We start from the raw sequence: 25,680 nt of genomic DNA on the forward strand, positions 1-25,680 counted from the left end.
CAAGAAAAATTGTTTGCGGTAGTATGGGTTGGTGGACCCCTTTTTATAAACCCCACCACCTATAACTTTTATTCTCACTTCATTTGTAACGAAATTCTATTTGCTTCAACCCCTATGACCTACAGAAAAAATTATCAAGTCTAACCCTCCCAAACATTTTTTCCAGAAATGGTATTTAAAAGGTCTGTTCAGTGCAAAACTGGAATTACTGTATATACGTTTGTGGAAAAGGAACGTCATTTCTCAATGGAATTGTGTCATTATATGTTTTCATATAGAGGATGCATGATCCATGTTTTTTTGTACAATACATCAAATGCACCTCAATTTTGACATTCTACAGCTAAATACATTAATAAAAACATGCCTACATGCAGTTAACACTGTTAGTACCTGATAATTGGTGAGTTTTACGCTTTAAATCTGAAATAAGTTATATTCTGAAATTAGTCTCCTAAACACGTGTCATCAAACTACATAAAATATTGTGATCTATACAGAATACACATCTATATAATATACATATAGTACAACATCTATTAAATCATGGAGGCATATTTGTGATGTTAGTCAAAAAACATGCAAGAAAATAAACTGCCATGCATAAAATATTTTAAAATAAATAGACAAGTTGAGTTTTATTTCAAATTTCATTGGGTGACCTAATATATATAGTGAAATAGTTAAAACACTAGACAGATATAAAACCAGATGGTTTACAAAAAAACCCAGATGAACTGCCAAAAAAAAAATGATTTGATACAAAAAGGTGGTTATATGAAAGTACCCCGAAGTTATGGATAAAATAGAACTTCCAAAATAAAATTGTCAATTTTGTCATTGGTTAAAAAATTGCACAGAACTGGATTCAATTTGTAACTAAATGTATGATTATTTTTTCCAATGCCAGATTTGTTATTCTTACTTGTTAGCTTATATATTGTTAATGGTCCATGCAGCTACATGGGAGATAACTATGAATCTATATTGTTAAAAGGGAGGTAACTCTTCATACAGCATCCCTCTGAAAAACTCAAATGCATATTAACAAGGGGAAATAACTCATTCCGCATCCAAATTACCTGTTTGACAGTTCTTTCCAGTGAAGAACCTATCACAAATACATTTTCCAAGTTCAGCATCATATTTCCCACGCTCGGAACAATCTCGAGCACATAAGTTAGTGACGTTAAGTTTATCTGGGAGTCGACAATCGGGACCTTTGAACCCTTTGAAGCATACACATTGTCCTAGATGACATACCCCGTTACCAGAGCAGTTAGGAAGAAGGCAGTCAACTGTAACCATTGAGATAAAAGAAGAAAAACTACGGTCAAATTAAATACACTTCATTGAGCCATTTATAAACATGCTAGCATTATTACAAAGTTATATGATTCATGCTTTGAAAAATCTAAGAATAAAAAGAGCCGTGCTTTAATTTGCATATATAAGCAAAACTTATTATTTCATGCAAAATGATACAATGATAATAGTCTAGCAGTATACTTAATATGCCAAAGAATTTAGACGACATTGGTATAATTGATGTCAATTTTGACTTGTATGGTTATAGAGATAACTGTATAATAAATGACTCAATTAAAAATTAGTAATACACAGCCAAGGCATTAATCAAATCAAATATTAGTAAAATAAAGCTTTAAAAAGAAATAAATAGAAAGCTTGAAAACTCTACAAAACATATAAATCTAAGACCACAGCAAGATGATTACAAAACATAATCTAAAACCACAGCAAAATATCATCTTATCCAACAACATTAAGTCTCCATATTCTGTCAGGAGCATTTGATCATTAGGTTTTAAACATATAAATACATCATGATTTCTGAAAATTGTTTTGACAGAGTTGAGCTTTTAGGAAATGTTATGTTGGATAAGATGAAAATTGATCAACAAATTATTGTTTCTGGATATTACTTTCACTGAACAGTTATTTCTCAACTTCATATAAATCTTTTTTTGAGGCTTGTATTGTGCACACATAAATGTTTATATATTGAAGAAATAAAGTTAGAGGAGACTACCCAATAGGCTATTCAACTGACTATTCCATCGGTTTATCTTGTTTGTCATTTGACCTGCCAGCTTTATTTATAGAATTTGCTGAGCGGTTCATTTTGAGATGATTAAATAAGAAATCTAATGAATGAGCTTGTGTATGTTCTGGGAATCACTGACTATTATAAACTTAAAAGAAAAGATTTTATGTGAATTATAACCTGTCAAAAAGTGTTTAAATTTTTTTGAGAAATAACTGTTCAATTCACTAGGCATATTTTTTTTTCATGTTCCCATAAATATTCTAAATTGTTTCAAATGTTATGTTTTTCATTATTTGTTATAACGCTCTTTCAAAATATATTTCAAAGCATGCCAAAAAAATTCTTCCAAAGGAATTTTATTTTCCCAATCAGTTATGATATTAAATTAAATATTGAATAAATGAATAAAAGTTTCTGTCTGACATTTCATTTGGGGAATTACAACATTTATAATGTGGAAGTCCTTCCTGAGCATGCTCCAATTTTTACACAAAAGGGTCAATTATTGTTTAATTCCTACATAAAATACTATTTCCCAAAACTGTGAAGCCATTTCCCATAATTCTAAATTCCATTTTTATAAATTTTAAAGATCCATTCAATGCCTTACCGATTCCACAATGAGGTCCCTGAAATCCTGTATCACAATGGCATTCTCCCTCGTGACAATAACCATTGCCATTACAGTCTGGGAGTGCACATTCATTCTCTGGAACATTACACTCCTGACCTTTCCACCCTTGTATACAATGACACACCCCTCCAATATACTGTCCGTTACCATTACACACTACTAGACAATCTCCTGAAAAATGAAAATATTACATAATTAGTGACAGTTTTTCTATTACACACAACAAGATAATATTCAGGAAAAAAAATAAATAACAATACTAGTGACAGTTAATAATTTACCTTTTGAAATGAATTTTAATTTGTTTATTCTCTTAATACTGTAAATTCAGAAATTTTAGAAGCCTTTTCAATATTGCAAATATAGGGACCTGATTGCTCTGCTAAAAATAAAAACTTGCATTTTAAACTGTGATAGCATTTCTAGTATTCAGTATTTCCTTAATTGCAATAATTTATTTAATTTTTTTATTTCTTTCATGGTCAACGATATAATTCATTTCTGTATTGTTATAAATTTGACGGTGCTAGTGTTTGAAATGCCATCCTCGTCAAACAAGTTTTCTAATGTTCTTTTCCTCTTATTTAATACATGTTATAAATATGATTTGTAAATCATCAAGGCAGTTGGTGGTTCCAATTAGATTAACAGACCAGAAATCAATAGTGTTTCATTCATTAACTGTTGATAAACTACACCCGTGAGCATTCAGACCTAAAATCATTTGTTGCTTCAAAAATTGTCCCAATCATCAAACATTGCATGCAAATATTAACTCAGCAATATAATAAATCATCACTCTGCAGGACGTCTGAACATGGTCATCACAAATACGGTCATTACAAATACATTTCTTACAGGATAAAAGAACCTGTGATAACATTGATGTACATTTTCATACTGATTTGACCAAGTATAAACTTCCTTACACTTGTATGCAAATTAATCTGCTATAACATAAAACCACACAATTTGCAGCAAAATATTGTGTCACAATTTAAAATCTTTGAAGTCAACATTTAAAAGTGATTTTGCATAACATTAAAACATCATTTGGAAAAAAATTTATGGATAGATGCATTGCAATCATACCACATCATCTTATTTCATATTGATGAATTTAATGATTTTGTGTTATGATTTGAATGGAAAACCAATACATTAAAAGCTATAGTCAGTAGCAACTCCTTCAATATAGTGAACTATTGACCTTCTCATTAGTACTTGCCACTGGACATTAAAAAAAAACAACAATCAATAAATCAAATTCAAACGGATGAACATTTTTATTTCATTTTGACTGAACCTTCAAATATTTATTTTTCTTTTGGAATGATCCATCTAACATTTATTTTTCTTTTGGACTGACCATCTAACATTTATTTTTCTTTTGGACTGACCATCTAACATTTATTTTTCTTTTGGACTGACCATCTAACATTTATATGTTTTTATTTAAATCCTTAAATGATTTGAGTATTGAACCTCTCTATTTTAACAATGATGTACATCCTGAAGCTGACATTATTAATTTGCATGCAAGTCGTAGAGAAACAACTGTCCTATTGTTAGATTAATGGCCTCATTTCCACCACAGCATTACAAACCATCAATCTCTAACGACATTCCTAGGAATTTAACATGAGTCTTGTTTCATTAAAATTCTCATTGGTTTCATCTTATATTACAGCACTTAAAATAAATCGCAACAATTAAAGAAAATTTTTCCAAGATTTCACGATCCATTTCCTGAAATGTCACGTTTAATATTTACCCATTAAATCTATCGACCAATCAAACTGTATAAAATGACTTAGTTATAGTTTTAAAAGTGTGCGATTTCCCCCATCATTTGGACATGTTGGATAGACGGTAGATTTACAGTCTTTAATAATGAAATGATCATTAGGAGAAATCACCAAATTACTATATAAAGACAGACCGATCTCTGATCCCAAACACCACCTGATGACTAACTTAAATTTAATTCTCTGAGTCACATAAAAAGACAATTTTCCTGATAAAATTGTCTGGATTTTTGATAGAGTTCCTTCCAATTCTTTACGGTACGGCTCATTTCCTATCAGATAATTGTTTGAACTATCAGCTAAATCAATTCCAACAAATGCTTGTTCCTTCTTGCATCACAATCCCATACTACTACACAGAGTTAATATTCTCTATGATGTAAATTATCAACAACAAGTTATACAGACAATCATTTTATTTGTAGCAATTTATAGTGAAGCAAGTTAAATTGCTGGCCTGCGGCAGTTTTTATTGTCCTCATAGAAAAACAGTATTGATAAGGTTGGTTGTTTAAATGACAGCGATCTTTTGAATGATGTAAATATAACATTATGGGGAATCAAAACAGCAATAACTTTAGACCTTGGCCTATATAAATACCAAATATCACCAATTAAATCAAAATGAAAACACGCAAAATATTATCTTTTAAACGTGTTCAATAATTAATTAATGTTCCTGATTAATAAGAGAGAATCAGGAGTTTTATCTAAGAAGTCAGTTAGTTCTATTAATTTTTATCATTTTTGTCAACATCAGAAGGCGTTTAATGTTTGGTTTAACAATTATTGGCAATTTATTCCACTATTTTAAGATAAAAACTGAGAATCCTATTACGCTAATTTCAATTTTAAATTTACCAATTAAAAAATGCTATTACAAATTTCAGTGCATAGAAGTATTTCTCAGCAGGAATAAGAGCAAATAAGAATAAACTTTTGACTCCTGATAACTAAATGGGTTATACTTTAATGGTACTTTTCATTAACAAGTAAATACATATTACATAGAATGATGAACTATTGAGATAAAATACTTCTTACAAGCCTTAGTTCATGCATATCATCATACTGGATATTAAACCAAGAAAATCTCTAATCTTTGGTGTGTCAGAGTATATCTGTCATGTTTTACAAGATGGACCTTTCTTGCCCCAAAAAATGTATGAAATAATTGCCTCTGGACATTCATTAATGCAGGCACTATAAACTTTTTCCCCATCCAAATAATTCCTGAAGAAGCATAAAGAATTAACATGGACAAAGTCATAGTTATCATTGTTACCATGGTGATACTTACTCTCTTTACAGTCCCATCCAATAAATCCAGGAAAGCATCGACAGTTTCCATCTACACAATCACCATGTCCATAGCAATCAGAAGGGCACTCACTCACTAGAGAATCTGAAACAGGTAAAAGGACATTTAAAACCCTATCACAATGAAGTTTTTATTGAATATACAACAGTTCTATGAGATTTGTAAAGCGGAAATGGTTCATAAAAAATAAAGGAATCAGAAATTTTAAAATATACACATCAATGAAACAGTATGAACATAAAAAATGTAAAACAATTGTCCAGCATAATATGATATCAAATATTCATTCCTCCCAAGGTTACTGCTTTCACTTCAATACCAACAATATTTATTCCTCCCAAGGTTACTACTTTCAATTCAATACCAACAAAGAGGATGGCTAACTACCAATGTTCCCTCTTTTACAGGGATATCATCACACTTACTGTCTTCGGCTGTTTTAAAAGAGATATACTGAGGGAAGTTTCTGTCGTTATAGATGTTCAGATACCATTTTCCTTCCATCAGATACTGAACAAATCCTGTATCTTTACCATAGTAACTCCGTTTTATCTAAAACAAAATAATAACAGTTTCCTATATATGAACTTTGTCTTTAAGGGGAGAGGGCCATCATTGATGCAGTATAACAATATATAGTTAAAATATTTCTAACCTACCTAAAAGAAAGAAAAGTTATTGCTTTTTAGTTAACTCATAAATGGAATGGATTTTTCCAATAATATTACATGCAGATTTGTGACTTATAATCTCGTAAGAATTAAATGTGAACTGAGTATGTTAGCATAAAATGCGTTTAATGAATGACTTTCCCCCCTCTCATCATAAGGTGAGAAAACTTTTAATGGAAAAAGTTTTAAAATGTCTCATTGATTAATCTAGATATTAAGTTTCAAGCTCACAATTTGCACTCCTTGCCTAAGAAAACCAAATAGTAATTCAAAGTATTGGAAAACAGGAAGAAGGTGTCTGACAGGTCTGAATAGTGCTTACTACACACTGACACATTACCACACTACGGTAGTGTGGTAATGTGACAGTGTGACTACCAAACATAGATGGAGTTATTCTTTATATAGTACTAGAGAAATGTGTGATAAAAATACTAATTTCATTCAATGTATTGAAAATTCAACATAACAGCAAACAGGAAGCATGTGTTGGACAGATGTATAAAGTGCTCATTAATTACAACTTATCACTTTCAAACAGCGTAATAAAATGTGTTGAGAAATTAGTAAGACAAACAAACAATGAATGCAGTATAGCCCCTTCTCCTTTTAAGTTTTGATAAAATTTCATAGTTGTATAGTCCCGTTATTTACATAGAGAAAACATGAAAACAACATCACACTGTACCCTATCTGTAGATCTGGTCTTTCTCATTGGTATGGTACTGCCATCTAGCACTTCAAAGAAATCATACTGAACAATAGAGGGCGCTATCCCTCGTCGTCCATATACACCTAATATAGCACTACTCGGAATGGAAAAATTGAATTTGACACGCTTGTCTGTATCTTGGTTAAACTTCAACATCCAGAAAGACTTTGGTGGAATCTGATGCTTTACGTTGGGGTCACCAACTAGGAAATATGTCGGACCTACAGTTGAACCTAAAAAAAATACAGCAAATTCAGTTTTTACTTACTTAAATCCCTTTATTTTAAATCCTCATTTCAGCTGGGAACTATGACAGTAAATATGCCATATTTATGAATAAAAAGAATCTGACATCAAAATATGCCACAAGAATGCAAGTAATCAAAAGAATGGAAATTTGATCCTTACCTTTGTAATAATGCAATCTTTTCTGACTGTTTATCGCATTAAAGCTTCTTTTTTCTTTTTTTAAAGCTTCTTAGACACTTAAATTTACTGTGAAATATTAGACTATTGTTGAGTAGCTTCAGCTCTGCATTGTAGAATTCTTATGATGTTATTCTTTTGTTACATGATATTGTTAAGTGTGTAATACTATCTTTTAATTTTCTAAAATTTATGTCAGTGTAACTTTAAAACCTGGTTTAATTTTTCTATATATTGCAAGGTTACATTATAATCAAATATTAGGCCTATATTCTCCAATGAGTGTATGGTAATATGAATTATTGTATATTTACCTAAATGACTAGAACTATTCAAGGCACCAGCTGACACTGGGTCTTTTTCTTTGAACACCATGGCAGCTACAAAAACAAGAATATTGTTTAGGATAAGAAACATCATCAAAACAACAACATGTTAGACTATCAGAACATATGAATATGTTCTGTTCAAAAATGTATGTAACTTGCTGATATGTAAACCAGACTTTTGTTCTGTTATGCAGTCCTCCAAGCTCTTAAAGATGTAATCTGATATTCCTTCACAATAACTTTATTACTTTTCCACTTTATGTAAAATTCAAATGGTTACTTTGAAAATATGAGGTATAAAATTCCATCACAATACCCCTATCCCTTTATAAAAGTCAAATGGTAACTCGTCTGCTATTTCTTCCTTATACCCATTTCATTTGATAAAGTAAAATTTCTCCCTAAAACCTTTCCACTTTATAAGAGTCCAATGGTCACTCAATTACTGACACTAGCAAACTTGCTTCTTACCTGCAAAATATAATGTACAAGCTAACAATACTACACAAATAGCCACCAGCACTAAAGCAGTACATCTCCACGTACACCCTCGCTGTAACTTCTTCATGTGTTTTCCTGTACAGTTAAACTTGGAATAATAATAATCGTCTGTCACAGGAGGTGGGTAGCCTCCCATTAAATGTTGCTGTTGACAGGAAAATCCTGGGTGGGTGAAGGCATGCCTGAAAAACAATTTCATAATTGTCACAACTCAAGTCTAAACCCAACTTTTAAAACAACTGTAGATCTTCAAGTCAATGTTTTCAAATTCAATAATTGTTTTATTAACAAATTCCAAATTTGATGCTGAAGAATGTCATCCGCAAATTTCAATGTTCAATACTGATACACTGTACAAGTTCAAGCAAACATGTAGTTAACATGTGCAAATGCAAGGAAACATCTAGTTAATCTGTACAAGTCCAATGAATCATTTAGTTAATATGTGCATGTCCAAAGTAACATATATTAATCTGTACAAGTCCATGGAAACATCTAGTTAATCTGCACAAGTCCAATGAAACATTTAGTTAAAATCTGTGCATGTCCAAGGAAACATAAAGCTAATCTGCAGAACTCCAAAGTTCTATAATAGTGTGTTTCCGAACAGCTCCAAACTGCTTTTATTATCTCTGTCAATTTTTAAGAAAAGTTTACAAAAGAACTGAAAATTGAAAATGAATCAATAATTGCTCAATTAGGTTAAGCAGAATATTTCATTGTCACTAAGCCATAGATTGCCCAAGTAACTTCTGTTCCAAACAATTATTTTGTTTATGCTATTGACTGCATTCTGTTTCACTATTGTCACTGTTTTTGTCTAAAGTCCACACTTGAATGAAGTTAAGACCATTAATGACCTCACACTTAACTGATGAGCTTTCAGGCTAATAAGTATTCAAATGTTTGCTAAGTTAAATGTCAATTCATGTAAACTAATATTGCTCAACCATTCCAATAAATTATCAACAAAATACTTAAATCAGAATATATATCTCTGTAACATTTGTAATATTATCGTTTTCCACAAGAATTCCTTGAGAGAAAATTTTGCCACCAGTTGCAGAATCAATTTTGATGAAAAACGTTAAAGACCTTGCACCGATGCCAGTAAAACACGGTTGACTAATCAAACCTATTGTAAGACGACTTAAGAATATTGCTTTTAAAAAGCCTAATTAAAGAATCCCCTGTGTAAAGTGTTCGGTGGAAAACGATCAGTGCCGATAGACTGAAGGTTGTTTCATTTATTTCTCTACAATCGTCAATGCCAATTAAGTTGTGTTACAAGGATGCAGTAATGTCACAAACACTGCACGACAACAAGACACATGCACATCATGATGACAGTTGTCAGTCCTGCAGATGGCAGGCTATCCGTATTATTGTATCTTTTTAATGCACTTTAGAAAACAACACTTTTATCTGCTGCGGAGAGATAAAATGAGAATGGTTGTATAAATTATAACTGCACGAAATCAATTTACTTAATTAAAATGTAGCTAGAAGACACTAAAATAAAGACTTGTTTTCATTTGGTATCAGAAGAACCATTTTAACTAGCAATGTAGTAAACAGTAACAATGTACATTATCATCTATAAATAGAAATAATGTTTGACTAGTTTTTTTTTTAATGAAGTAAATAATTTCAAGTTAAAAATAAAAGAATTTGCCTTTTTTGCAATATTCTCTCTCTCTCTCTATATATATATATATCCAAAATAAACATATTTTTTTACGTGTTAGACTGAAGATCAATTTAGATGATTTAAAACCGTTAAGCAATCAATGCGGCAAATTAAAAGAAAACTGAAAACAATTGCCAGTCATGTAATCTGATCGTAGTCAGCGAACATTTTGTAAAAAATAAACAAAATCAGCTTTGCAAAGGAAATTACATGTAGACAGGCCAATGTTTAAAAATGACATTTTGTTATTATAAGGAAATTGCTCTGGTCATATTTCATAATATTGATGTCAAAAATGAAAACGCAATCAACTTGCTTAGAATTAGATATCAAATCTATGAACAGTAAGAAAATTATCTGAAACTTTCCACTATAAATTACATTTTTTTTTATCTTCCTTAACCATTATCTGGATTTAGAAGCATGCTTTAATAAATTTACATACATCGTTCAAGAAAAGGACAACTATTAATTGTGTTCTCATTAATCAATACTATTCTATACTTGGTGTAAACATATATGCCTTATTTCCATTCATTTCCGTAGAACATTTTCTTTCCATTATTAGAATATGAAAAGAAAGTCTAGAATTACTTAAACAGTGACCTTAAAACATCTCAATGTCATGGAAAAACTGTTGTTCACCAATGAAATCAGAACCAATCCAAGTAATTAACGATAAGTATCAGCAACCTTTAACTGGTAATGTCTTATAATCATCAATAACTTATCTATTAAAACCTAAAACATTGACAAACATCTTGGACAACCTAAACAAATGGCCACAACAAATGATTAACAATTACTTATGAATGACAGTCTACCAGAAGGCAATTACTAGCTACTTATTACACAAATATACTGTGATCAAGCACAAATAGCTTCTTCCATCATGTCAACATTTACAGTAACACTGTGATCTCAGTACAAATAACTTCTTCAATCAATTTGACATTTGCAGAAAAGTTTGTCTGGAGACATGGCCATTAATCAGTAAGTATTAAAGTAGCTGTGTAATCCAGTACAATAAACATGGTCAATTAACATTTATAGAAATGCTTAGTTTTATAACCACCATTTGAAAATAAGAAGATTTGGTATATGAAATGGTCACCAGTATTTGAAATAAAGAAGATGTGGTATCAAGATGGCCACCAGTATTTGAAAATAAGAAGATGTTGTATTAAAATGGCCACCAGTATTTAAAAATTAGAAGATGTGGTATTAAAATGGCCAACAGTATTTAAAAATAAGAATATGTGGTATTAAAATGGCCACAAGTATTTATATGTAAGAAGATGTGGTATGATTGTTAATGAGACATAACTCACCACCAGAATTTTTATTTTTATTTCAATCTAATAATTCTAAGGGATACCTCAAAGACTTAATGATCACAACCCTCTCTGAGATATATTTGTTAAGAAGGGTCTGTCTTCCAAGTAATAACAATAAGTCTCTTGCAATGGAACAAAAGCAAGTAGTTTTGAAATATAAGGGCAGATTAATTTTTCAATTGACATGGTTTTGTATGGAAACTGCTACCGACTTAATTTCGAGTAGCAGAAAACTTTTTTTTTCTGACTTTTGGTTATATACTACCATGAACTTTTATTTAGTTCTTTTAGTTTTAGTTTTCTCAGTCAGTTATAGATCTATTCTCTATGTGAAATTGTTTTGTTTTATTTCCAGTTTTTTATGAAGTTGTCTAACAGAAAAAGTGATTTTTAACTTCTCAGTTATATACATAAACCTTTGTATCTGGTTCTTTGAGTTGAGTTTTCTCAATCAATTATATCTATTCTCACTGTGAAATTGTTTTGTTTTATTACCAGTTTTTTATCCTGTTTATCATCCAGGGAATAAATAACTGATCATATCATAGCAGGAAGTAAATTAAACAAGACAATTATACTTTCTCTTTTCATAAGAAATAAACGAGTTATTTATCAAAACTGGAGTTATTATCTGATGTAAAAGACAATAAATATTATCTTTAAGCCAAAAATAATTGGTCTTTGTCTTGGCTGCGTTTGACCATTAGCTTTGATATAATTAGGAAGCAAGCTTCTGAGATTACTTCTCTATCATTGATCATAACAAAATATTATTAAGACATATCTAGACATAACAAAAGAATAGAAAAATGTGACCTGACAACAAAAATGATATATATGGGTCGTTGTAGATTATCTATCATCTCAAATTTAGAATTGTTTGTACAAGAATCATCTCTGAAGGAAGATTTTATCATCAGACAATCAAAAATAGAACAAATCGGTCGATTGCTCCTGTCTATACAAGAACTGTATTGTTTTAGATTTAGAATATGCAGTTATGCCATAGAAAGTTTAAAAAGAGATAATAATTTGGCAGATTAAATATTATGAAACAGACTGCCAGACATGAAATTATCTCAATGGTAAAATGTATAGTCACTGTACATATGTATGACAAAAGGTAAAGATGATACTGTCACCTATATCCAACTAATAACAGTAAGCAACTTGTGTCTGAATTATTAGGTAGACAGACATTACACTTACTTTACCGTTTTTTCTAAATCATTACTGTTCTGGCAATTAGGATTTCAAGTGTGACATTACGCATAATGCAAAATCTAATTTTACTTTTGATCTTAATCATGACCATTCTATAAATTTTCTTTCCGTATTTGTCTATATGACAACAATTAACTGCTATAACTTTACCTATCTAAATCATGGCCGTTCTGACAATGGTTAGGAACTGTATTTGATGTGCGCGACTGTGAACATGGTTTTTCTTGAGTACATGAACCTGAGCGTGGAACTGTTCGTGGAAAACGTGGCTGACCGTCTAAAAAGATACAAGACTTTATTAAATAATGCATGTACAAAGAATAAGCAAATGACAAGCTGAAAACTGTAAATGTTTGCTTGTTAAGATGATTTACCGGTATGTTGTTGTGTTCTTTCTTATTTCATGTTCAATAATTAAATTAAATATAGTTTCTTACAGATTTTGACTTTTTTCATTAGTATTCTGTTTTGTCTATTTTTTTTCCAGAGCAAAGTGTTTAAAGTGTGAATATAAAAATAAGAAGATGTGGTATGATTTCCAATGCAACAACTCTCCACAAGACCAAATGACAAAGAAATTAACATCCATAGGTCTCCATATGGCCTTCAATAATGAGTTAATCCCATTCCACATAGTAGTATCTTTCTCTCTACAGATAGTTTCATCTTGTTCTATTAATAATTTTACTAATATTTGAAAGATGTCATTTTTTAGCAATCCAAATGCCAGTAACTCTTTATATACAATATAAATCATACTATACCTGGGATATAAACATTCCCTGAAGGTGTCTGTTCTAAATAATGTGGTTCAAAGTCAGAAACTTCTCCTTCAGAATATGGACAATGTCGTAACCGTGACGATGTATCCATGTCAGAGTAATGTCCCCTATGATAATGAGCACTATATGAGTCACCATAATGTCTATGACACACACAAGTTTCAGCGTCAGAGTAAGTTCCCCGATTAGATCCTTGACCTAATGACCTCTGTTTCTGTATTGGTGTCCTTCCTGGAATGTCTTCTATGGGTGGTGGAGGGGGTGGGGGAAGATAAGGAAATGCTGGTGCTGTAGCTGAAATGAATAAAAGACAGATTTTACTTATATTGCTATATAATGAGGAATTAATGGTGCTGTAGCTGCAATAAAGAAAAGACATATTTCATTTGATACTGAAATGATTGAAAGACAGGTTTCATTTATATTGCTACTGTTAATTGTTGTCCAGGCTATATCATAAACATTTGATAGTCAATATTGTGCATTGGGTAGACATGTATCTTTCCTAGAGAAACTACTGTAAATTAATGACCTTTTGTAGATTTCTCTTTCAAACCACAAAATTAAGTGCTCAAAGAATCCAAACGTTTACAAAATTCATCCCAAAAGCTTTAATCTCACAAACCATAAAAATATTGACACTTTTGGAGAAAATAAATTTCACAAATTATTTCAATTCTAGTCTTTTGTGTAAATCAATCTTGTTAGGTTTTTGATGAGAAATTGTGTGATCTTACAACTGTAAGGAAACACCATTAGACATTCTTGTATTTATGTATTGATGTATTATTATATTTATCTCACTTTTGATGATAGTTTATTAACTTTTTGTGAGTTACAACAAATGAACTGTATAACAATTGCTTTGCTTCAGATATTAGAAATATAAATTATGTACAGATAGCAATGTTTATGGCATTCCAATAAGACAATACATTGATAATGTTTATTCATGCTTGGTGCTTTATCACCAAGTTTTGATTTACACTAAGCAAATCAAATAAACTTTGTGCAATATTTGTATATATTCCAGGTACCACCATAGAGGACCACTTAGAAGTTATGATAATGTAAATACACATTCTTATCATATTCTCATAAAACAACAAACAATTTAGTTACGGATTTTTCTTTCGATCAGCTTTATAAAACAGTTATTGACAATGCATATAAAACAACAAACAATTCAAAGTTACCAATTTTATTCAGCTTTAAAAAAAAAATTATCAGTGGTTGACATGAGTTTGAAGATACAAATGATCTTAGATAATCATTTGACAATAGTGACTGTTACATGTTGGCTTTTTGAAATGACATCTGAAAATTATCCTGCTGTGGCTTTTATAAGCCTACTACACAGTATGAATTTTGATCATTGTTGAAGGCTGTACAATAACCTGTAGTTGTTAACATCTTTGTTCTTTGATCTCTGGTGGTCCAGATTCCAAAAGTTGCATCATCACCAACCACACCCTCTATTTTTATATTTATTTAGACTTCCATTATGGTTAACATGTCAAATGCAGTGTCAGTTTTATATTATGATTCTTTACCTTATGATTTAGACTCCATTAAATCCAATTTTATCCAAGTAATAAGAAATTTGTGCTCTGAGGATGTATACATCCAACTTGGTTAAAAAAAATATTCCAGAAATGGATGACAATAAAAAGACAGTTAAAACTTGTACTTTTAAACAATTATAACTTGTAACAATAAGAATTTTGTGAAACCCGATATGGACCTGTTATGGTATGTGACACTTTAAATTATAGAAAATTAACAGCTTAAGATTCCCTTTCTGACCTTGTTTATTATGTTATACATATTATGTAATGAAATACTTTCTTGACAGAGACAATATAATGAATTGTTTTGCACTGCAAAATTTAGGAATTTAAACTTTGGTCACACATTTTTTCGTGTTTAGTCCCAATTCGGTACATTTTTGTATGCTGCTTCACTGAGAAATCTAGCCAATGGTTGCACAAAATCTCTTATTGTTACCTAACATTTTTACATATATTTTTTTTGGCATGAATCACCTCCCCATATTTTTCGAACAACCTAACAATTTATAAATCTTATTATATTGTTTATCAAAAGAATGCAATAAAATTGGTGTAGTTGTTGACAGCTTGGCACATGATAAAATTCTAGTGCAAAATTATCTGTATCATAAAAAATTCAAAATAGATAACAAAACATTGTATAAATGTGTTACTTATCAGTCAATCAGGGGCAATAACTGCTGATAACATTCGAATCCAGGGTCAATTAATATTCCAGCAGTTCTGATTATAGGGTTATAAATATGGATTTATTTCTGATGAAGGATCAATAAGTTATGACTGTTCATTGATGGTTCATGCAATTCTGATTCTTAACTGCAAAGATTCGGAAGAACTTATTCTCATTCAGGGGCAATAACTACTAATCATATTCTGATAAAAGGTCAATCACTATTAAATCCTGTCTGAATAAAACAAATCAACAGTTTGTAGGTTAATAAACATGGAAAAAAATAAAAAGATAGAAACAAAATTACTGGTTCTTCATATAATAATCAGTTGTATTTTTTGTTTGTTTATTTGTTTCTTTGTTTCTTTTATTTAATATCTAACAGTAAAGACATACAAATTATATTTCAGTCCAAAATCTGATTTTTTTATATCTTATTTTTATATCAATGTAAAAATTTAAGAAGGATAGTATTATTATTACAATCAATGAAATTGAATATTTTCAACCAACTTCTTAAGATATTGAAGATAAAAAAAGAGATTTTTGAGATAATTTTTGAGTCATTTTTGTTTATGCCCTCTAATTATACACTATCATAAGATTACAGCAGGAGTTAGTTATAAAATGTTCAATAAATTTTCTGGTTCAATGACCAAGTCATGGTTTCATATATAAAGAAATGACAGTTTTAGTAGATAAAAGTGCATGGAGGTGTCAATTTACTTGTGAGAATTGTGATATATGTTGTAATTTAACTGATAATTATCTATTTTATCTTGATATGAGGTGAAAGCATGGTAATCCTAGACTCCCCTATAGATTACAGATCATACTCTCATTTTTCATATGAACACATCTATCTATATACTTTGAATAAAAAATAAAATTTATGTTTTGATTTCATAAACTAATGATACTTACTTATTCAAAAGCTTTTGTATTTTGATTAATTGACTTTTACCAACTTTCCTCTAGTATATTGAGAAAAAAAGAGATAATATCTAGTTTGAATTACAATCAAAGAGCTTGATCTTTTCACATAAAGTTTACATAAAAATACTAAATTTGAAACTAAAAATTTTCCAATTGTAAACTTTCCTTTCTGGTCAAACGTCTAAGTCATTGACCAGGACCACAAGGAACAATAAAACTGTAACTTGAAGAACCACACTAAACCCATGCACTGGTCTTCAAAATGGCATAATGTATTTTATGGAGTGGAGTGTTGGAGTGGAGTGTTGGAGTGAGATTTTGGAGTGAGATTTTGGAGTGAAATTTTTGGAGTGAGATTTTGGAGTGATTTTTTTTTTTTGTGAAATTTTAGAGTATATAGTATATTATTAGTAGAATGTCAGGGGGTTAAATGTTTTGTTTAATTTTGAACAAGTATTCAATAAAAATATATAAAGAAAAATTACAGTGCTAAATATTGATTAAAATTTTGATCACAGATAATCATGAATAATTATTTGGTCATGTTCATTTAAAAATATGAAATATGCTCCTTTCATTAACTCACCTTGTGGGAGTGTCATTTGACTTGTAGTGACAAAGTGCACATTGAATTGCACAGAATTTCGAAGTCCTAATGGGCAAAAATCTGGGAAAACTCATTGAACCAGAATATCATAATAATGCTCATATCTTTGTGCAAAGAATAAAATTCGTAATAACTAGTATCTCAATTGTTTGTAAAACAATTGAAAGGTCTTTCCTGTAAAAGTGATGTTTTCGTAATGTTCTTTGTACGACCTTTCGTTTGATATACGACCTCGTATGACTCTATTTTATTAATGAAGTCTTTTGTATCTTGAATGTAAACGTTATGCCTCTTCAATAATGGTTTTAAGATTAGACCCAGAAATCTTTCAATGCGTCTCGTGGGAGAGTTACACTTATTGATGATTGGTCGGTAAGGAATGTTTATGTTTCCAACTATTTGACCAGTTCGGAATGCCTCATTAATTATTTCTAGATTAATTTTATGAACTTTTGGAAGAAGGTACATGTGTCCGTGTTTTGATTCATTATTATTCCTCCTCAAGAAATTATAAGTTTGTGAATCTATTTCTTTTTCCTATATAGATTTTCAACAATATCTTTTATAGATTTGACAACAAGGTTCATTTATTTTCAACTTTTATTAAATGCAGTTCCTTCAACCAACATACGTAATGAATCTCAAGACTTATATATTTTATTGAGACCATAATTATTATATGCCTTATAACTACAACTAAATAGTTTTGTAAATATTGAAATTTGACCAATCTCTCTTGTTAATATGTATCCACATATTGGAGATTTATCATATATATATATATATATATATATGATATGATATTACTATTGATGTATCTATACCAGTGCCTGTATTAAAAATTACCATATTACCTATGTTTTATATTTATATTTATAGCTCAGCCTGCTACGAAGGTTTGACCACACACCCCAGGTGTAATAATATTTTCTCAATGTAAATCCAGGAAATAACACTGTAATTGCAGTTCATCTTTTATTATTGTGTTCTATCGATACCGAAATGATAGCTAGGTAATACCAATTAATAACTTATTTTTTCATAAATCCAAATTTCATCTAAATTAAATTCAGAAAATGAAAATACTTTCATCATTGTTGAAAACATTTAAACATTCTTTTTTATTTAAACAGAAGCTCAAGTCAATTAATTTGTAAATCATTTAAAAAACTAAAAACAACAGTGCAAAAACAATAAATATGATACTTTTAAACATGATAATGTGAAGATTTTTTGTTCATTTTACAAAATAATATAATATAATAAAGAATGGAAATGGGGACTAAACCTTTTACACGGGCATGTAAAATTCTCCTAATGAGGATGCTGCCAGATTCTTAAGAGATTGGGAAATCACAATGCTAAATAATTATATAACTCTAAGTTATGCATCAGTAGATCAGGAGAATTTGAAATTGTTTATAAAGGACTGTTGATATGAGGTCGTTCACATTATTATTCGAAACATTATTATTCGAATACTTCACTGCATGCATTTTTTTTATTTCTATTTCAGTATAGTTTGTTTTTAAATTATTCATTACAAAATTTTTCATCAAATTTCACTCCAAAATCTCACTCCAAAAATTTCACTCCAAAATCTCACTCCAAAAGTTCACTCCAACACTCCACTCCAATACTCCACTCCAACACTCCACTCCATACAATACATTATGCCCTTCAAAATGTGGTGTTGTTTTTTATCTTTCTGGTGATTTACCTTTTACAAATTGTACATACTTTTGGTTTTTTTTATGTTTTTTTGCTTTTTGCTTAACCATCTTGTAACTAGAAGATACTGGACAGTCATAAATCAACCAATTACAAATAAAACATTAATACCATAAACACATAAATCTTTCAATATTAGAGAGAGAAAATGTAAGTGACTTTCTAAATCCATTTTATAATCTTATATGCATTTACAAAGACAATTGACAATTCTAAACTTCATTCCAGTACGTCATTAGGAAATCAAGATGATAACTATATACATAAACAGCCATAAAAGTATACGAAAAGAATCTCAGATTCCAGGAAAGTGTTATAAATCAAATGACAGGACGATTTCTAATGGAATCATAACATGCAATATCAGAGTATCTTCCGTATAATAAAGTAATATCATCGTTCCTCACTCCATCGGAAAAAATACAATTTATTCTATGATGATTGAAGTAATATTATATTACAAAAAACTCACAAGAGTCTCTGAAGACAGCCTGTCATATTTAGATAGACGGACAATGAATCATGTTTTTTCCGAAGCTTTGTCACCTACGTTTATAGTTAACATAATAACAGGCTCCGGCATTAGTGTGAACCTATTATCTAGAATAATAATTATACAACAGCCACACTGATAATCATTTTTATAATAAGTGCTTAAGAGTTTTTCATATTCAATTTCCCATTATAAATGGCTACTTCAACATGCTCTCTATTTACGCCATTATAACAGGACCTATTCACTATAGCACTTACGCTACTGTTACCATTTTACTTCTTCATCAGACTATACATGCCTAACATTTGACTTAATTGTAATACACTAGAATGAAACTATTTTTCACCATTAAGCTAAAGTGTTTTAAATGTAAATGATAAATAAGAACACTTGACACCACATTTTTTTGCTAAAAGCTAACCTTCTGATATTATGTATTTTCATATTTCTGTTGTTGAAGCAGATATTCAGAAGGTTGTCAGACACCAGATAAGTAATGTCAAGTACAATGCAGTTTGCTACAATACAGGAGTGAAACATCACTACTACTTCAACAAATTTATGAAATTCATGTTCTGTCGATTCATTTATCTTTTAGGGAAACTCATTTTCATAGATTGAGGGAGAATTGTGTTTTTGTGGATATCTGATTTTTGTATCTTTTCATCCAGATCTTCAATTTAACTAAGGTACCAGGGTAATAACTGGAGGGTAATAAAAACAAACCCTTACATCAAAATAGTGGCGAACTGAGTGTTTCCTTATGCTTACAAATGTTAATTACAATTTTGACACCTTTTTTTTTAAATGTTATTTCAATAGAAGGCAAAACACAAAAAACGAACAATTAAGACATCTATGGCAAAATAACTGGTATGAAAATTGACTAAAATTTGTCAAATAAAAATATAATGCCTGCTTATCAAATATTCAATACCATTTCAAATTTGTAAGAGCAACATGTAGTCAAAATAATAGAAACTTTCTTAGGAACCCATTAAAAATGCTCAATATGTGTTGTCAGTTTAAAAAGGATTACTATAAAAACAGCAAGTGCTAATCATGCTAATAGTAATTTACAATTTTTGTAAAACATTTTTTGTATATTTCCACCTGATGATTCACTGCTACTCAATATATGGAATGACACTTCCCAGAGTGCCATCTTATCAAATTACCCATCATCCATCATATTTTTGTCGTCTGCAGTTCACAGTGGCCATCTTTTCTAATGTTTGTACAGTCATTATTTCTCTATATGATTGATGATCTGTCTCTATTTGGACAATTTTCTTCATTATTTCCACAAAACTTTATGACATTTTGATTTGTATAATTGTTTCGCTTGCCTCCATAAAGTTGATCTCCATAAATTAAGAGATATTAACTCAACTATCATCTATTATTTCTACACAAAACTGATGCAATCTCTTTACTCCTAATATCATCAAAGAACTCTAGCATGCGTATTCCTTTTTAAATGTAAAACCAATCAATTTTAAACTGCATACCTTTTTTTTTTATATATCAAATTAGTCTTTCCATACATTTAAAATTGAAAACATTTAAATGAATAGAGAGAACATATAAAAGTCATTAAGAACTACATGTAAACATATATAAGTGTAGTCATTCAAATGTAAGGGAGATAATTTGTTTAAAACAAAGGGACATAACTAAAGATTTACCTGCATGATGTAATGCTGGATATGGTATATGGTGAGCCATACAAGGTTGGTGCACATGTGGCTGGTGGAAAGCATGGGAATGACGATGTGAAACATTTTCTTGTTCAGAGTCACTCATAGACAATCGTGATACATGCCCATTTTGTCGTGTAGGTTCATGATCTAGTTCATTTGATGAAATAGAACACTGAGAGCCCTGGTGGTTTACATTTAAAGAAGCATGTTTTGCTGACCTTTCTTGATCTGAGTCAAGGTCACCGTCAGAACCACTCTTGTAATGATACAACTGTGGATCCTTTGGGTTGTCATGACGACCCTTTTTGTCCACCGCTGAAATGACGTCAGGTGTGAGTCCTATTAGCAAAACAAAAGCAAAACTAAAAATACACAAAAACAATCAGTAATTAAAAGCAACAACAATTAAAACAGGGGATTGTCTCAAAACACTTTCATGCTCAGGCATAAAAACTTGGTTAGCTATTAGTTCATAATAAATAATTTTTCGCATATGAAGGTTCCTTTGAGACAATCCCGCTGTTTACCATCAAGGAACCTAGTGAAATGCAAGTAATACTTTGGATATAACCATTGGTTGAAAACATCCAAACGGATATCTATTATGCAAATCTGATAAAAATATTTTAATTTTTTTTTTCTTGCAGTATTTTTGTAGTTCACTAGATTCACATATGGTACAAATAATTCAAGTACCATTTTCAATAACGTCACAAATACCTCTTATTAAGAATTCAAAACCATGTTGAATCTAATTTTTAAACTTTATACTAAATGACCTCCTGCATCCATGTTTGGAGTAAAGAAGTGTTTTATTTTTATGCAAGTTCATCAAATCTTAACATTGTTTTGTGAAATAAAATATGAACTAAATTACTAATGAGATATGATGTCTATGACTTTTGGCGTATTTAATGAATGGAAGAGATATCTAATGAAGTGTGACATATGACAGATGATATAATGAAAATGATAATGAATTACAGGACCTAACCAGGGTAACATTCACAAGCTGATAATGCTAATAGGGCTTACATAAAGCCAGCGTTAAAATACAGCAATATCAAAGCAGAAAATTTTAAGCTGAAAGAGCAAGTCATAAAGGGCTACTATAGAGCCAGGCATTTTAAGTACAGGGTTGTCAAAGTGGAACATTCATAAGCTGACAGTGACAAATAATAATTACTAAATTTTAAAGCTTCTTAAATAATAATCATAACAAAACATAAATAAAGCAAATAAAGTAAACAATGTCTTACAATAAACACATCAAGGTTACAGGTTTGTTCCCATACAAAACCAATAAAATGAGGTAGAAAAACATGCACCAACTGGTATAAAAAAAAAAGAACAAAAATAAAGACAAATGAATATGATTACTATAGCCAATTCAGAAATTATTGCTCCAATGTTTTGATTGACTCAAATATTTTTCAGAGGGAAAGTTGCATTTATAATACAAGAACCCACTTTTGATTTCCGTTTTTACAATGAGGTCCCTGATGAATGCTTTCTTTAAAATAATTGAGCTGGCATAGTATAAGAAATAATATAAAAAGACACTGATGAAGTATTCAAACTTTAAAGAAAACTGGTCAGAAATAAAACGTAAAAGTGGGGTTATTAGAATGATTGAGTCAACATGTAGTAGTTTTACACTGAAGCTGACAGGATAAAGATCACAATGATTCATGTCAATCTGTATCCCTAGGGTCATCAACATTCATGTATGGATTACCTCCCTTTCCATATATATAATATGTACTTCTTGGGAACAGCTAATGTCATATTTATCTTCACCAATTATTTACTTTAATTCCTTAACCAATTCTTATGCATAAGATATAAAGGTAATTTGAACTGAACCAGTGCTAAGCTGTTTATTCTCAGTGGAACAATTTTCTTCTAAATAGTAGGAATAATGAATCACTATCTTTAAATCGTCAATATGATGTTGGAGTTTTAAAAAAAAAAAGTTTATAAAAGTCAATGCAAATGCAGTTACTAACTTTTCAGGCACAAATACATCATTTGGAAAAAAGTGTCAAATTATAATATATCTTATTGGTAAATACTTTTTTTTCTTGATTACAAAACTTTCACATGTTTAAGTATACAAAACAGAAATTAAGATATACAGTTATTGACAATTTCCAATGAAAAGAATAGAAATAAAATACATACCCCTAAATTCTAAGGCATTTTGGTAAGTTTGCATCATTTTCCCCAACTATATCCAACAATGCTATAGTCACATCTTAGAAAATCTTTACCGATTATTACATGTAAAGCGGGGAGGATTATGAGAACTTAACAGGTGATTTGTATCTGTATAAACGCTGTATATATGAAGGTATTTAAGAAGAATAAACAATATTTGATTGTGTTTATAATGTCAGAATATAAAATAAACCGTGAAACAACTTGATTAATCTGAATCTGAGGAGCTACGTAAGATGTCCAATGTCAAAAAAACATAACGACCTGACCTGACCTCTTTTTTGTTGATAAAAAATATCTTTCTGGTGCCATGAAAGTTGAAACTATATAAACAGAACATTTCTCAATGACTTCAAAGTGGTCTGTAATATTTTCTGGTGTTTTAAGAATGCTTAATGTGATGTAAGACACTGTATGTGTTTTGTTAAATACGATTTATTGTTTTTCAAAGGGGTGGTCACAGTCAGGTTTGTATAAAGATACATGCTGAAAGTTTGCTAGTGTTGTTTTTTCACAACTTGGGACCCCAACGACAATAGTTTACCATAGAAATGATAATTGTAATGAAAAGAAAAAGATAAGTTGTATTAAGCCATAACATAAAATTCCTACATGCACTTGACAATATTGAAAGCAATGGACCAGTGCAGTTACTGTTGATGTTAGCCTCTCTATCACAACATGCAGTTATCAAAAACAAAGCTGTAGCACAGTCATTGCTTGAAGGTCAAATGATTCTTATCAAGGTCAGTCACAATAACATCTAATATTGCAACAGACAATGACCAATGCAAGCACTAGTATCAATTCAATAACTAAAATCAATTTAATATAATGAAAGTACTGCTTGAACTGTGGAGGGTTAGGGCTAACTTAAATACAGCTGGCTAAGGTCTCTGTGGAGGGTTAGGGCTAACTTAAATACAGCTAGCTAAGGTCTCTGTGGAGGGTTAGGGCTAACTTAAATACAGCTGGCTAAGGTCTCTGTGGAGGGTTAGGGCTAACTTAAATACAGCTAGCTAAGGTCTCTGTGGAGGGTTAGGGCTAACTTAAATACAGCTAGCTAAGGTCTCTGTGGCGGGTAAGGGCTAACTTAAATACAGCTGGCTAAGGTCTCTGTGGAGGGTTAGGGCTAACTTAAATACAGCTAGCTAAGGTCTCTGTGGAGGGTTAGGGCTAGCTTAAGTACAGCTGGCTAAGGTCTCTGTGGAGGGTTAGGGCTAACTTAAATACAGCTGGCTAAGGTCTCTGTAGAGGGTTAGGGCTAGCTTAAGTACAGCTGGCTAAGGTCTCTGTGGAGGGTTAGGGCTAACTTAAATACAGCTGGCTTAGGTCTCTGCATTTACAATGATTAGCTGCATTAATTAAAATCCTCAATTTCTGGTTTAAAATGAACAAAATAATCAAGTTCAATATTGATTATGCAAGTCATAAAGTCATTCATGATTCAAGGTCAAAGTCATTGGCAAGGTTATTCAAGGTCAACTCAGTCAACTGATTCTGATATGGTGGATTAATGTCCCAATCTTTTGCCTAATAATAGTGTAGACCTTCCCAAGAAAATATGTAGTCTAAGCATAATCAGATTTAGAAGCAACTTGCTTTTTCCTTCAAAGTTCAACTTGTATAATACCGTGTTCTGTTACCATGGAATTTCCCCTGACAATTTAAGTTTCCATTTCCTTATTACAGAATTATCCAATTACTCTACACTCCTTTCTATTTTATCTATTAACAAATTATCAAATTTAAATTTCTTCAGAGAAGTACACTGAATCAAATTTACCATATTTTGCCAATATAACGTTCGTAATCATTTTATATTTCATTTAAAATTTCCCTTAAGCTTTTTGCTGAAACCAATAAATTTAGTCTAATTAAATTTCTTTAGAAAAATTACATCACAAGTTGGTTTCCATTTTTCTAGGAGATGTAAAGCAGAATCGGAACAAATTCAATTAAAGGTCTTTTCAAAAAAATTTCAATAACTACAAATGGAAAATTCTGTTATTTTGTATCTAAATTATGTGATGAAATTGGATCTATTGATGAACTGGCAGAAATGTAATGTGTAGAGATATATCAACCCACAGGCTGTCATAGACTGGCTTCTATCAAGGTACCAGATAGAAGATGGAAAATAGTTTAATGCAATAATAAGACAAATTTCATTGAGACCTTATGAGGACTCCTAAAGGACCATACAATACTTATAACAACCATCTTGAAGAGTTCTTACAACA

At 30.6% G+C, this 25,680-nt stretch overlaps 1 protein-coding gene across 23 annotated transcripts in view; it reads right to left on the bottom strand.

The window, feature by feature from the left end:
• LOC139484776 (teneurin-m-like) overlaps positions 1–25,680 on the bottom strand; it is a 163,678-nt gene that overhangs the window by 25,732 nt on the left and 112,266 nt on the right. For 14 of the 23 annotated variants that reach the window (XM_071268721.1, XM_071268717.1, XM_071268715.1 and 11 more), the window contains 10 exons: positions 21,203–21,556; positions 13,486–13,797; positions 12,872–12,998; positions 8,441–8,652; positions 7,955–8,020; positions 7,191–7,447; positions 6,257–6,383; positions 5,811–5,915; positions 2,679–2,873; positions 1,083–1,298 (listed from right to left, as the gene is read on the bottom strand). In XM_071268721.1, the coding sequence (XP_071124822.1) occupies positions 1,083–1,298; positions 2,679–2,873; positions 5,811–5,915; positions 6,257–6,383; positions 7,191–7,447; positions 7,955–8,020; positions 8,441–8,652; positions 12,872–12,998; positions 13,486–13,797; positions 21,203–21,556 (1,971 nt within the window). Of the gene's footprint in view, positions 1–393; positions 424–1,082; positions 1,299–2,678; positions 2,874–5,810; positions 5,916–6,256; positions 6,384–7,190; positions 7,448–7,954; positions 8,021–8,440; positions 8,653–12,871; positions 12,999–13,485; positions 13,798–21,202; positions 21,557–25,680 lie in introns of all 23 variants that reach the window. The other 9 variants (XM_071268726.1, XM_071268725.1, XM_071268723.1 and 6 more) reach the window with 4 other exon arrangements.

Source organism: Mytilus edulis, chromosome 8 (assembly GCF_963676685.1).
Source record: "Mytilus edulis chromosome 8, xbMytEdul2.2, whole genome shotgun sequence".
Lineage (NCBI taxonomy): Eukaryota > Metazoa > Mollusca > Bivalvia > Mytilida > Mytilidae > Mytilus > Mytilus edulis.